Here is a 14,932-nt window from a genome sequence, read left to right on the forward strand (position 1 = left end):
ACAACTCGATCGCTACAAGGAAAGCAGAAGGAATCATGCCTTTGAAAAATATGTGAGCAAATACTTATTTCAATTTGAAAATTTACTGTATGTAAACTTAAAAAATTACATTAAAGATCGGTACCAGTGAATACTGTATCTTAGTATTTATTTCTACATCTACACTTTAAGAGAGGCTCTGATACATGGAACTTGGGGCTTCTCAAATTGTTAAAAAAAAAAAAAGTCAAGGAATCCCAGCCATTTCCGAACAGTCTACATAGCTAAGAAGAAAAAAATGTATCACTTCATTAGTATTCTAAAAGTGTCAAAAACCTGTCAAAGGGACAGCACTGGCAAGTCTTCACTCTTACCTACTGTCCATTTTCCTGACTCCCTCTGTATGTTCTGCTTACAGTCCTAGTGAAGGGTCCCCTCTTCTTTTCTAGTGGTTGTCACACTCCCATATTCCATGAGAGCACTGTCTGGTTTTCATGTTTTTGGATGATTTAATATCATAATATGAAGATCTAGCCATTAAATAAAAAATTATGAAATAAATTTTACTGGCATGAAGTCATTCCTGAAAATAGATTCAGGCTATGAGTTCAAATTTAGGCATTTTATTTGTATTGATACTACATTTAAAATACTAAAGCTGTTGGAATCATCTTTGATAGACAAAAAAATGCACATGAATGTACCTATAGAAGTACACAGTGGTGAACTCTAAATCTAGAAGAGAAAAACAGTATATTGTTAAAATTAACTATAAATATTATCCCCTAGATTGGAATTATTTGAACCAGAGCATGAAATAAATAATACTTAACACATCTCCAACCTTAATCAAGTTATAAAACTGACATAAAATTTAGATTATAGACTTTCCATAATTCCTCATATTAAAAACCATCCCTGGAAGTGAATAATACGTGGTACTTAAATCTTTATCAATCTTACACTAAGACTGGTAAAGATTCAGTTCAGTTCAGTGACTCAGTCATGTCCGAAACTGCAATCCCATGGACAGCAGCACACCAGGCCTCCCTGTCCATCACCAACTCCCGGAGCTTGTTCTAACTCATGTCCATTGAGTCAGTGATGCCATCCAACCATCCATCCTCTTTTGTCCCCTTCTGTTCCCACCTTCAATCTTTGCCAGCATCAGGACTCTTTTCCAATGAATCAAATCTTCCCATCAGGTAGCTAAAGTATTGGAGTTTCAGCTTCAGCATCAGTCCTTCCAATGAACATTCAGGACTGATCTCCTTTAGGATGGACTGGCTTTATCTCCTTGTAGTTCAAGGGACTCTCAAGAGTCTTCTCCAACACCACAGTTCAAAAGCATCAATTCTTCAGCACTCAGCATTCTTTATAGTCCAACTCTCACATCCATACATGACTACTGGAAAATCCATAGCTTTGACTAGATGGATCTTTGTCAGCAAAGAAATGTTTCTGCTTTTTAATATGCTTTCTAGGTTGGTCACAGCTTTTCTTCCAAGGAGCAAGCATGTTTTAATTTCATGGCTGCAGTCACCATCTGCAGTGATTTTGGAGCCCAAGAAAATAAAAGTCTGTCACATTTTCCATTGTTTCCCCATCTTTTGCCATGAAATGATGGGACCGGATGCCATGATCTTAGTTTTCTGAATGTTGAGTTTTAAGCCAACTTTTTCACTCTCCTCTTTCACTTTCATCAAGAGCCTCTTGGTAAAGATTACTGAATAATAACTTAGTTTATAGATTTTTATCCATTCTATTAAACTGATGAGTCAAATCTGCACTGTTCACAGTTACTTTATAGAAGAAGAACACACAAAAATGGAATCTTAGATCATTCAAACAAGATTCCACTTATTTATGATGCACGAAAATAGAAAACTTAGTGTACTGAACTTTTTAAAAAGCTGATTTAAGAGAGTACCTATCAAAACTACTTAAAATTGAAATAGAGTTCATGTAAGAAGTATGGTCTAGAGATGTGCAGTAAGTGTAAAATACCAACTGAATTTCAAAGACTTAATACGAAAAGGATGTGAAATATCACATTAATAATTTTATATTGATCACCCACTGAAATGCTAATATTCTGAATATATCAGGTTAAATAAAATATATTATTAATTTTATTTCTTCATACTTATTTGAATATGGCTGCTAGAATATTTAAGATTACAATTATGGAGTCTATTTGTGTTTCACATTATATTTCTATTTTATAGTGTTGGTCTAGAAACTATCAAGTAAAATGATATGAGTTCATATGAGCAATAAGAACAGAAGAACATGGCAGAAAATAGCACACAGTAGGGTCTTAAAAAAGTGTTTGATTAATGAAAGATGAAAAAAATTAACAGTAAAAAGCCCCAAAGTGATATAAACTGTGATAAATGAGAGAAATACAGAAGACATCAAAGAATATTATATTTTATAACATAATTGATTTCCTACAAGCCTTCATAAAGCTTTATTAAAAAATTAATACAACTTTAACTATAAAAATATATTTTATACATTCTGAAAGAGTTAAGTATAGAGATTTATAGCAGTAGAAACATGTTAAAGAGTTACATTCATCTTAAAACAACCTCAAATTAAGTATTATTTATAATTCAAGTAGCTAAAACTGCCATAAGCAAATTACCTCACTGTAAGACATTTTTCAACGAAACTATCTAGGGATGGCAGTCATAGTTTTAGTAAATTGATTATAAGAAAAACTTTTTTATGAATAAATATAATTGGTTGAATCATGTACTTTGGAAGGACATCTTTCACATTTTAAAGTTCATCTTATCATTAAAAAAACTAAGTGTATTCATAGGGTATCATTATCTAATTATGAAGCTGCTGGAGAAGAAATGATTGGGGATTTTTAAAAACTATTAAGCAAGAAATATCTTTTGGGCAAGAAAAAGACTAGTATAACTTTGGTACAATTTAGGTATTAATCCAGAATTTTTGTGTTTTAACTAGAATAGTTTCTAAAGCGAGATACTAATTTAGACATAAGTAAAACAGAAGTACTACTCTCTCTGTTCTTTTAAAAATTAAAGCTTTTTGAAAATGATTCCTTCTCAGAAAGAATTTTTGCCACTAAAGGAAATTCAAGCAATGAGTAAAGGTTAGCAAGTTTTTCTATGAAGATTCAGATAGCAAATGTCAGACTTTGTGGGACATAAAATCTCTGTTATAACAAATCAACCCTGGCTGTTACCGTGTAAATTTAGCAACAGACAATACATAAACAAACAGGCATGGATGACTTTCAATAAATCTGTATTTACAGAAACTGGCAGCAGTTTAGACTTGGCCCATGTGCTGTAGTTTGCCAGCCTCTCAGGTACACTACCACTTATTCAAAGCATTATGGAGATTCACATACTGCTCTAGATAACATCGGAGTCCTTCCAGATCTTAGTTCAATGAAATTAGTAAGATGTGAACTGTAGTTTTATGTATGTATTTACCTATGACTCATCGAACAATAATCAACAATTGGACACAAGTATTTTTCCTCTTGTCATATGATCATGTCTTTGTGGAAGATATGTTTTTTATGATAAAAAGATACTAAAAGACTTAACACAGTCATTTTAAAAAGCGAAAAAGGAAGTGAGAAACATCAGAAAGAAAGATGGGGTGGCTCTGAGTTATAGAAAAGGGGGAAATATCTTCATTTCCATGTGGCAGAAATTCTACTTATACCCTCCAGTAATCCTTCACTCCACTTCAGATAATAATTTCCTAATATCTCTCTGGGAAGATCCCAACTCTAAGTCCAAATGGTTCTGGTAGAGTTGACTCTGGTATATGACTTGTGTGCACACTAGGTCCCTTCAGTCATGTCCGACACTTTGTGACCCAGGCCCCTCTGTCCATGGACTTTCCAGGCAAGAACACTGGAGTGGGTTGCCATTTCCTTCTCCAGGGGATCTTCCCAACCCAGGGATCGAACCCGGGTCTCCCGCATTACAGGCAGCATCTTTACCATCTGAGCCACCAACTTCTAAGTATATGACTTAGAAGTTAACTAATCAGAGCATTCCATTCCGGACCATAGTCACTGGTTGTGAGATAACAAGACATTGTAAGAATCTTGCCTGCATCTTCTGATAAACAGATAACTCTTCCTTTTCACTATACTTGAACTGAAGAGATCATGAAGTAGAGAACCAATGAAATCATTTTTTGACAATAAAAAGAGAGGCTGTATAAAAAATGGAGCACACACACAAATACACATATATCATGCCAGTTTCAGTGCAGCATCAGCCCTTTTAGAATATACACACCATGTATATGATAATAATTATATATATGTGTATATGTGTGTGTATATATATATGTGTGTGTGTGTATATATATATAATGGGTGTATATATAACGCCTCCCTGGTGGCGCTAGTGCTAAAGAAACCACCTGCAATGCAGGAGATGTAAGAGATACAGGTTCAGTCCCTGGGTTGAGAAGATTCCCTGGAGAAGGGCATGGTAACCCACTCCAGGATTCATGCCTGGACAATCCTGTAGACAGAGGAGCCTAGCAGGTTATGGTCCATAGCGTCACAAAGAGTCGCACATGACTGAAGTAATTTAGCACAATACACACACACACATACGCACACATATGTGCATGTGTGTGTGTATGTATGTGTGTGTATGTATATGTATGTATGTATGTGTGTATATACACACATATCGGAGAATGCAACGGCACCCCACTCCAGTACCTTTGCCTGGAAAATCCCATGGATGGAGGAGCCTGGTAGGCTGCAATCCATGGGGTCGCTAAAAGTCAGACACGACTGAGCGACTTCGCTTTCACTTTTCACTTTCATGCATTGGAGAAGGAGATGCAACCCACTCCAGTGTTCTTGCCTGGAGAATCCCAGGGACAGGGGAGCCTGGTGGCTGCCATCTATGGGGTCGCATAGAGTCGGACACGACTGAAGTGACTTAGCATAGCATAGCATATATAATGGGATTTCTCTGGTGGCTCAGTGTAAAGAGTCCACCTGCCAATGCAGATAAAAGATGTGGGTTCAATCCCTGGGTTAGGAAGATACTCTGGAGAAGAAAATGGCAATCCACTCCAGGATTCTTGCCTGGGAAATCCTATGGACAGAGGAGCCTGGAGAGCTATAGTCCATGGGACTGTAAAGAGTTGGACATGACTTAGTGACTAAGCAACAACAACTCTCTCTCTCTCTCTCTCTCTATATATATATATATATATAGAGAGAGAGAGAGAGAGAAGGAAGGAGAAAGAGAGATGCTGGTGACTAGCAGAGCAAGTAAGGTCAATGCCTAAAGACAGAAGAGGGGAGTACTTTGAGTTGCTACACTGAAGCTGATACTGTAAGCTATTATACCTTTCTAAAAGAAAAACTGAAATGAAGCTAGTAAGTGCTAATAGAAAGAAGCTTTTGTATTAAATACAAATGACTAATTTACATGCCTGAGAATTTCATAACTTTTACTTATAATATTGCGATATTAATATATACCAAACACAGTACCCCTAAAGAGACAAGTACAGGATTGACAGTCATCACTCAACAGGACCTTTAAATCTGTCTGTATCTTTTGGGTCTCTAATAGAAAGTCATTATTTATTTATAACTTGAGTATGTAAAACAAAATGGCAATTAAAAAAAAAAAACAAGGATTAATATAGAAATGGCATATTAATAAAACCACATTTATTTCTAGGGAAGAACTTTAATAGGCTATCTGCTCCATAACTCCCACTCCAGTATTCTTGCCTGGAGAATCCCGTGGACAGAGGAGCCTGGTGGGCTGCAGTCCACAGGGTCGCACAGAGTCAGACACGACTGAAGTGACTTAGCATGCATGCATGCATGCATTGGAGAAGGAAATGGCAACCCATTCCAGTATTCTTGCCTGGAGAATCCCAGGCGCAGAGAGCCTGGTGGGCTGCCTGTCTATGGGGTCATGAAGAGTTGGATACAATTGAAGCCACGCAGCAGCAGCAGCTCCATAACTTGGTTACAGGAATGATTCTGCTGTTCTGTCAAACTACTAAGAAAAGAGGTAATTTAGTAGCATAAATTCTTCCTGGTTTGGGAAGATCCCCTGGAGGAGGGCATGGCAACCCACTCCAGTATTCTTCCTGAAGAACCCCCATGGACTGAGAAGCCTGGTGGGGCTACAGTAGTCCATAGGGTCGCACAGAGTTGGACACGGCTGAGCCAAACACACAGCACACAGCAGAATAACAGAGTAATAACAAAATTTCAATTTAAAAGATCTACACAGATCATGATACTTAAATGGAAAAACGAATAACATCTGAGAATACTACTATGTGCCAGGCACATCATGAATTTCATATGAAGCTTTTTTTTTTTAACAGTTTCAGCAATATAAAGAAAGGGAGTAAGAAGAGCAGATTATGAAGAATGTTAAGAAATGTCACAAATTTGAAAACTTATACCTGTTTAGAGGAAACACAAGAGCACATTTTATAAAATGGACCCACAATGAATAGTTTATCTTTCCTTCCATGTCATCCTAAAAAATGATGTATATATTTTCATGACAGTAGAATGCTTTCTGGCATTTTTGTGTGTTCAACTAACTGTTAGATAAAATGCGACAGCATAAAATGCTTCTGTGTATGTATGCGTGTGCGAGTGTGTTGCTTAAAAGTTTGAGAAGTGACCAACTGTTCTCATATAGTGAGCAAACTGGTTCATAATTTTAAGACTAAAAGGAACAGTCAGCATTTCAACAGTCAGTGTAGATATTCACTGAGGAAAAAAAATCTCTGAAGTCCAACACTGCATAATATTACTTAACAGAAAAAGAGAGTCTACAAAGCATAATCACTTTAGAGACACACGTTAACTTACAATGTTTTCAAAATCAGAAGCAGACTTTCAGCTTCTGTTTTTAGCAGAGTTAAGATACTGTGGAAAACAACTAAACATGTTTGGTAAAATAGTAAAGCAACTTCTTAAATACACTCAATTACAGCTATGATCTGAGAAAGGTGAAAGTGAGAGTGAAGTCGCTCAGTCGTGTCCAACTCTGCGACCCCATGGACTGTAGCCTATCAGGCTCCTCCGTCCATGGGATTTTCCAGGCAAGAGTGCTGGAGTGGATTGCCATTTCCTTCTCCAGGGGATCTTTCCGACCCGGGGATCGAAACCCAGGTCTCCCGCATTGCAGGCAGACGCTTTACCGTCTGAGCCACCAGGGAAGCCCATGATCTGAGAAGAGAGAAATAATTATTCAAACAAGTGAGTATTGGATTTTTAAACTTCATCTTTATTAATTTCATCCTGAATGTTAACACAAAGTATTCTGGATTAAAAAGAGATTATTTATCATCTCACAGCAAATAATGTGCTGCTCCTACACCTTTGCTCCAGGTCTTACCTTTGGGGTGACTAAATGACAGCCACACCCTATGCAAGTAGCCACACACTCGGTGAGCAAGGTGTGCAAAGGATGGGTGAAGAGGTTATCCTCTGCTTATAAAGAGGAAGAAGGACGCTGCTGTGTTCCCCTCCAAAGAGGATGTCCTAGGAAATCTAACCAACCCTGTAGTATGTAAATAAAACTCTTTTCAGGAGCCAAATGGTCTACTTGTTACTCAGTCGTTCAGTCATGTCTGACTATGCTATGCAATGGACTGCAGTACCCCAGGCTTCCCTGTTATTTGCTATCACCGGAGTTTGCTCAAACATGTCCATCGAGTTGATAATGGCATCTCATCCTCTGCTGCCCCTTTCTCCTCTTGCCCTCAATCTTTTTCAGCATCAGGGCTTTTCTAATGAGTCAGTTCTTCACATCAGGTGGCCAAAGTATTGGAGCTTCAGCTTCAGCATCAGTCCTTCCAATGAATATTCAGGACTGATTTCCTTTAGGATGGACTGGGTGGATCTCCTTGCAGTCCAAGGGACTCTCAAGAGTCTTCTTCAACACCACAGTTCAAAAGCATCAATTCCTCAGCGCTCAGCTTTCTTTATAGTCCAACTCTCACATCCATACATGACTACTGGAAAAACCACAGCTTTGACTATACAGACCTTTGTTGGCAAAGTGATGTCTCTTGTTTTTTAATATGCTGTCTAGATTGGTCACAGCTTTTCTTCCAAGGAGCAAGCGTCTTTTAATTTCATAGCTCAGTCACCATCTGCCCCAGTTATTTTGGAGTCCAAGAAAATAAAATCTGTCACTGTTTCTGTTTTTTCTGCATCTATTTGTCATGAAGTGATGGCACCAGATGCCATGATCTTAGTTTTCTAAATGTTGAGTTATAAGCCAGCTTTTTTCACTCTCCTCTTTCACCTTCATCAAGACGCTCTTTAGTTACTCTTCACTTTCTGCCATTAGGGTGGTGTCATATGAATATCTGAGATTATCACTATTTCTCCCAACAATCTTGATTCCATCCTGTGTTTCATCCAGCCTGGATTTTGCATGATGTACTCTACATACAAGTTAAATAAGCAGGGTGACAATATACAGCCTTGACAGACTCCTTTCCCAATGTTGAGCCCATCCATTGTTCCATGTTTGATTCTAAATGTTGTTTCTTGATCTGCATACAGTTTTCTCAGGAGGCAAGTAAGGTGGTTCAGTATTCCCATCTCTTTAAAAATTTTCCACAGTTGGTTGTGATCCACACAATGATCTAGAGATGTTTCCAAGTCTGGGCTTTATCCTTCTGTCATGGAAATACCTATGAAGATAATGCTCTAGTCTTGCCAGTGCCCTGAGGCTTAGAAGGAATTTACAGCTATCACATATGTTGCTCTCAGAGAGATAATACAAGTTTTATTATCCTTTTTGAATATAGCACTTAGCTAGATAAATAGTTACAAAGTTAATTTTCATAGTATATGAAGAGTCACATAAGGCTGGGGTTTTTTTTATGAGAATACAAGACATCCAGAAAGGTTTTTATTTCTCCATACTAAGAATGAGAGAGTAGCAAACAAGCCACTGAAGTTCAAAGACACTGGTGAACCTGAGCTTTGGTATTCATATACATGGCTTGGGAGACCAGGGATAATGTCCAATATCTGCTCAAGGTGGAGAGGTAAAAATGATACATCTAAAAAACGTGAAACCCCAAATGATTACATCCTTGATAAAAGACTGAAATAGAAACAACCTGCCTTCCACCCATCACCTGTGCCTCAGGGACTACAGGAAAACTGCCTCCACTGAAATCTGGTACTAACTGGAGTGGGGAGTTTATGCGTCGGAATCTCTTGTCAAAAAATAGCCACAATCACGTGTACCCCAATATTCATCGCAGCACTGTTTATAATAGCCAAGACATGGAAGCAACCTAGATGTCCATCAGCAGATGAATGGATAAGAAAGCTGTGGTACATATACACAATGGAGTATTACTCAGCCATTAAAAAGAATACATTTGAATCAGTTCTAATGAGGTGGATGAAACTGGAGCCTATTATACAGAGTGAAGTAAGCCAGAAGGAAAAACATCAATACAGTATACTAACACATATATATGGAATTTAGAAAGATGATAACAATAACCCTGTGTACGAGACAGCAAAAGAGACACTGATGTATAGAACAGTCTTATGGACTCTGTGGGAGAGGGAGAGGTTGGGAAGATTTGGGAGAATGACATTGAAACATATAAAATATCATGTAAGAAACGAGATGCCAGTCCAGGTTCGATGCACGATACTGGATGCTTGGGGCTAGTGCACTGGGATGACCCAGAGGGATGGTATGGGGAGGGAGGAGGGAGGAGGGTTCAGGATGGGGAACACATGTATACCTGTGGTGGATTCATTTTGATATTTGGCAAAACTAAGACAATTATGTAAAGTTTAAAAATAAAATAAAATTAAAAAAAAAAAAAAGAAAGAGAGAAAAAAAAATAGCCACAATCAAAACTTTAATGTTAGTTTGTATGCACTCCCTTGGAATTTCCAATAAATTTCAAGAAGAAAATTTAATTTATATGGTTCCAAACTAGTGCTATCGCCAAGTATTTGAAAGGAGCATAATCCTTATCTTAACACAAACCAAAGCCTACTCCTACACTCCAAATTGAAAAGGAGCCTGGCGGGCTACTGTCCATGGAGGTCACAGTCAGACATGACTGGGCGACACGACTTTCACTTTCACTACTTCCAAATAAGAGAATGCCTATTCCTCAGTGCCCAATCTTAACTTGCTTAGTTTAAAATATGATTTTTTATGGGAATTATTATGCAAATGATAAGTCCATACTACAGAAATATGAAGAGGGAAATGAGTAACAGCTGAAAAGGCTTCTGGAAGCTGCTGGGACTTTACCTGCCCATCCCTGGTTTAGCACAGCCAGGAGATTTCAGTAGAAGGAAACAGCATTTGGAAAGTCCTCATAGACAGAACCACTGAGGTCTGCCTCACTATGGAAAAGGCTTACAGTTTAGGTTGGATATGGAGCCATGTTGTGAAAAACGATTTTCTTTAGGAAAATTAATGTTATAATCTGAAATATGACTTTGAGGATGGACATATAAGTAGAGTCAAATTTGCTGTTTTCTGCAATAATATGTATGAGAAAGAATAAAAGCCTGAATTATGGCAATAGCTTCAGGAAGGAAATGGGAGAGAGAAAAAAATAAAACATAACAGGATGAAGCACAAGATATTTGCAAGATTAATTTGACTATAAAATATTATATGAATACAATATAATAATAACTATCTTTTAATGAGTCTCGGAGAAGGCAATGGCACCCCACTCCAGTACTCTTGCCTGGAAAATCCCATGGACGGAGGAGCCTGGTGGGCTGCAGTCCATGGGATCGCTGAGGGTCGGACACGACTGAGCGACTTTACTTTCACTTTTCACTTTCATGCATTGGAGAAGGAAATGGCAACCCACTCCAGTGTTCTTGCCTGGAGAATCCCAGGGACGGGGGAGCCTGGTGGGCTTCCGTCTATGGGGTCGCACAGAGTCGGACACGACTGAAGCGACTTAGCAGCAGCAGCAGCAGCAACTATCTTTTAATGAATCTATATTTATCTTACAAATAAAAGTTAAAATGACATTTTAAAAGTTATGCTTGGTTCTGGACAAAATGGGCAACCTATCTCCCACTTCTGCATTCTGTCTTGGACAAAACAAGAGGATACTGAACCCAGAAGATGGCACAAAAAGAATGGAAAACATCTGGGAGACAGAAAGGGTTTGGGTAAGAGGCAAGTAGAGAATACGGTAACCTAGAGCTGAGGGCTGGATGCATGGCTGGGGTCAAGCTAGGAGAATTTGGGGTTGCAAACTTATCTTTTCATGTTTCCCTGGAAAGAATACTGCTCACCATCTTACCATTTCAGGGCTGAAAATAGCAGTATTAAGCGCCCACCAATGACAGCACAGTACTCGATATTTCACAGCATGCAGCCCAGCTATTGAGGAATACATTGAAACAGGTATAGCTGGGAAGGCTGGCTTTTGGAATTGCAAGTTCTCAGAGTATCAAACAGAATAGATGCAAAACAAAACAAAATCTACACCTGTATTTAATGTGGTGAGATTTAGGGAAATTAGAGACAAAATATTCTGGCAAGCAAAAAACTAATGAGTTACAAAGAAATAAGAATCAGATTAACAGCAAATTTACTCAATAAATTTGTATAAATTTGATTTTAATTTAAAGTATAAGCAAAGGTTGGTTTAAGAAAAAAAAAGAAGGTTAAAGAATAATAACTTCAACATGAATTGATACGAAGAATGGAAATCAGGGCCATGACTTCATGGTCAGGAATCTGTGCAATGTGGTTACTTGTATGCCTCAGGCACAAGTGGAGAGCCTGGGTTTGGAACGCCAAGGGATGCAGTGTATCTTTTCACTCTCTAATTCTTCCTCAAGCAAGTTTTATCAATCTGATAGTCTAAATAAAGTGGCAAGTCCAGTTAGCTGAGGTCATTATTTATTCAGACACCCAACAATCACCAATTGTTGACACTAAGAATAACTTGAAAACTGTAAGATTTGAGGGTTTCAAATTTTATAGGTTCTGAAATAAGCCTAATTTGACTTCCCTTATTGGAGAAGGCTATCAGTATATAAACATTTTTATAGCATTACTAAACATGAGTTGTAAAATTATATTTTTTAATTTCAGAAAGCAAGTCCTTATTCAATTAGAACAGCAACCATTAATACTGTAATGGTTTTGCCTAGAGAGCAAGCAACCATCTATAATCTATAACTGTTCTGCAATATAGAAATAAGTCAATTCTAGTCGATGAATTGCTTTTTCTAAGCACTTGGATTCCTTTGAAAAATTTCACATTTAAGAGCAGTCACTGACTTTACAGAAAGAGGGAAGAGAAGACAAAGAGTGAGCAAAATATGCATCAGCCACAGAGGACGTCACAGTACATTACCAGGATAAGACAAATCACACTGATGACACTACTTCTTGGGCTGGTCTCCTTCTGTTACTATTATTTCCTCCATCTTTTTCCAGGATACTGCACACATTAAGGGCACATCAATGCCAAAATTTACTAACATATTTATCAACATGGACAATTTAGAGATAAAACTCGAGGAAAAAAAGGACATGGAGAAAAAAGAAAATACAAAGGAAGAATGTTCTACTACTAACCTGATTTAATTTCTTCCAGAGATTGAGGACAGGAGAAAGTTCGTTAGACCAGATTTCTCTATCAAATTTGCAACCAGCTGTTACGGATCTGCCTAAGATCTTCAACTGTGAAATAACCTGAATGAAGAAAATAAAAAGCAATAAATGAACATGACCATTCAGTAGGATACAAAAATAGCCATATTTAGCCTATAGTGTGTGTGTGTGTGTGTGTGTGTGTGTATTTATGTACATATTATAATGACTCTTCATTTAAAAAGCTACTTCTTTAGTTAGATCCATTCTTAATAACCTATTTGCTCACTTCTGAAATAAAAATATTTTTCAATTGGAATGATTTAAATCGCATAACCTCAAAATGCTGATATCATTTTTTGAAAAGATGAAATGACAGAAAAGATAGTAAAAAGTATGAAAGTGAAGTGAAAGCGTTAGTCGCTCAGCTGTGTCCTACTTTTCACGACCCCATGGACTGCAGCCCACCAGACTCCTCTGTCCGTGGAATTCTCCAGGCAACAATACCACAAAGGGTAGCCATTCCCTTCTCTAGGGGATCTTTCCAAGCCAGGGATGGAACCAGGATCTCCTGCATTGCAGGTAGATTCTTTACCATCTGAGCCACCAGGGAAGCCCAGTAAATAGTATAGCAAACTATGAAATAGTAAAACAATTTTAAGTAACTGTTGGTATTCATTACAATAAATCTAAGCTTTTAGGATTCTATATTGATTTTAAGTTGCCATCTCAATGTTTCTTCTATATATAAGAGTCAAATGAAAGAAGTTATAGATCAATTAGTAAAAATCAAGCAAAATAAATTCTTCTTTCCTACTTAGGGCTTTCACTTCTGTGAAAAGTGTCTGAAGGCTCAGACAGTGAAGAATCTGCCTGCAGGAGACTTGGGTTCGATCCCTGGGTGGGAAAGATTCCTTGGAAAAAGGAATGGCTACACACTCTAGTATTCTTGCTTGGAAAAATTCCATGGGCTGAGGAGCCTGGTGGGCTACAGTCCCTGGGGTTGCAAAGAGTCAGACACAACTGAGCAACTTTAACTTCACTTCTGTAACTTTCAAGTTATCAGCTTCTCTGTCACCATTCTCTGGAGAAGAAAATGGCAGCCCACTCCAGCATTCCTGCCTGGAGAATCCCATGGACAGGCCATGGGGTCACAAAGAGTTGAACTCGACTGAGCGACTAACACACACACACATCCTCATTCTCATCAAAATCAATTCACTCACATCTTCAACACAGTGTATAATGGCTTCCATTTCAATAATAAGTCTTCTTAAACATTTACTAAGAATGATCCAGGATATCACTGAGTATTCTATATATTATATTATAGATATTAGAGCAGGTGTATAAAATCAGTTAAGTATCTTTTGATGGTTCTTCATAAATATTTCAACTGAATATTAAAACTGTGCTAGCTCATTGCTTATCTGACAGAAACAAAATAAATCCCCAAATCCAAACACTGTGTTTTCCTAAGCTAATATTTTATACATCAACATTTGCTGGGTATCAACTATTTTTTCTCTTTTACTTTTTGAGAAATATAAGCTGTTTTTCCTTTTTAATAGATTCTGGGGGTTCTTATACTATTAAAGTTTACAATAAAATAAGGACCATAAATCTTTCAAAATAAATGCACTAATTAACTGATAAACATACAGATTCCTGCTGTTGAACTCAAGTTCCTTCTAGAGTTTTTTATTGATTCTCTAATCTAGAAAAAATTGTGGTGATTCATTGTTTCATTTTCTTTGTTTTTCTGATAAATTATTTTCATTTGCTCTAGCTGAACCCTACAACAGCATCTAATTCATCAGCTCTGCTAGACCACAAAACATCACTAGTTGGCAGTCAGAAGAAGTGCTATTTTGACTCTGGTAACAATTGCTATCACTTATTTGTGTTTAAAATTTGTCAAACATGACAGAAAACAAAATAAGAATGCAAAGAGATGTCTAAAGGAAAAAAGGTTCAAATATTTTTCTACACGTGATGTTTTTTAGAGTTGATGTTAAAAACTATTTTAAAATAAAATGTTTACCAGCCCAAAAAGCTTTTTTTCCCAGAAAAATAACATATGAGCACTGCTTTTCATAATAACACAATTATAATATAATCTTTAATGAATAAATAGTAATGAAAATGGAGTTCAAATGCATAATAAAAATATTGTATAACGAGGATGGGGTTATAACTTGTAACAACGGATCATCTTTTGTTTTTATAAAATCTAACACATTTATCTTTTTACAAAGTACAGATGATACAATATCTTTTCATTACTCATGTGTTAAACCAAT

At 37.2% G+C, this 14,932-nt stretch overlaps 1 protein-coding gene across 2 annotated transcripts in view; it reads right to left on the reverse strand.

The window, feature by feature from the left end:
- The window catches only part of DYNC2H1 (dynein cytoplasmic 2 heavy chain 1), a 395,032-nt gene that overhangs the window by 97,788 nt on the left and 282,312 nt on the right, over positions 1-14,932 (reverse strand). For both annotated transcript variants that reach the window (XM_024975702.2, XM_024975701.2), the window contains one exon: positions 12,615-12,731. In XM_024975702.2, the coding sequence (XP_024831470.1) occupies positions 12,615-12,731 (117 nt within the window). The remainder of the gene's footprint in view (positions 1-12,614; positions 12,732-14,932) is intronic.

This window comes from Bos taurus, chromosome 15 (genome assembly GCF_002263795.3).
Source record: "Bos taurus isolate L1 Dominette 01449 registration number 42190680 breed Hereford chromosome 15, ARS-UCD2.0, whole genome shotgun sequence".
Classification (NCBI taxonomy): Eukaryota; Metazoa; Chordata; class Mammalia; order Artiodactyla; family Bovidae; genus Bos; species Bos taurus.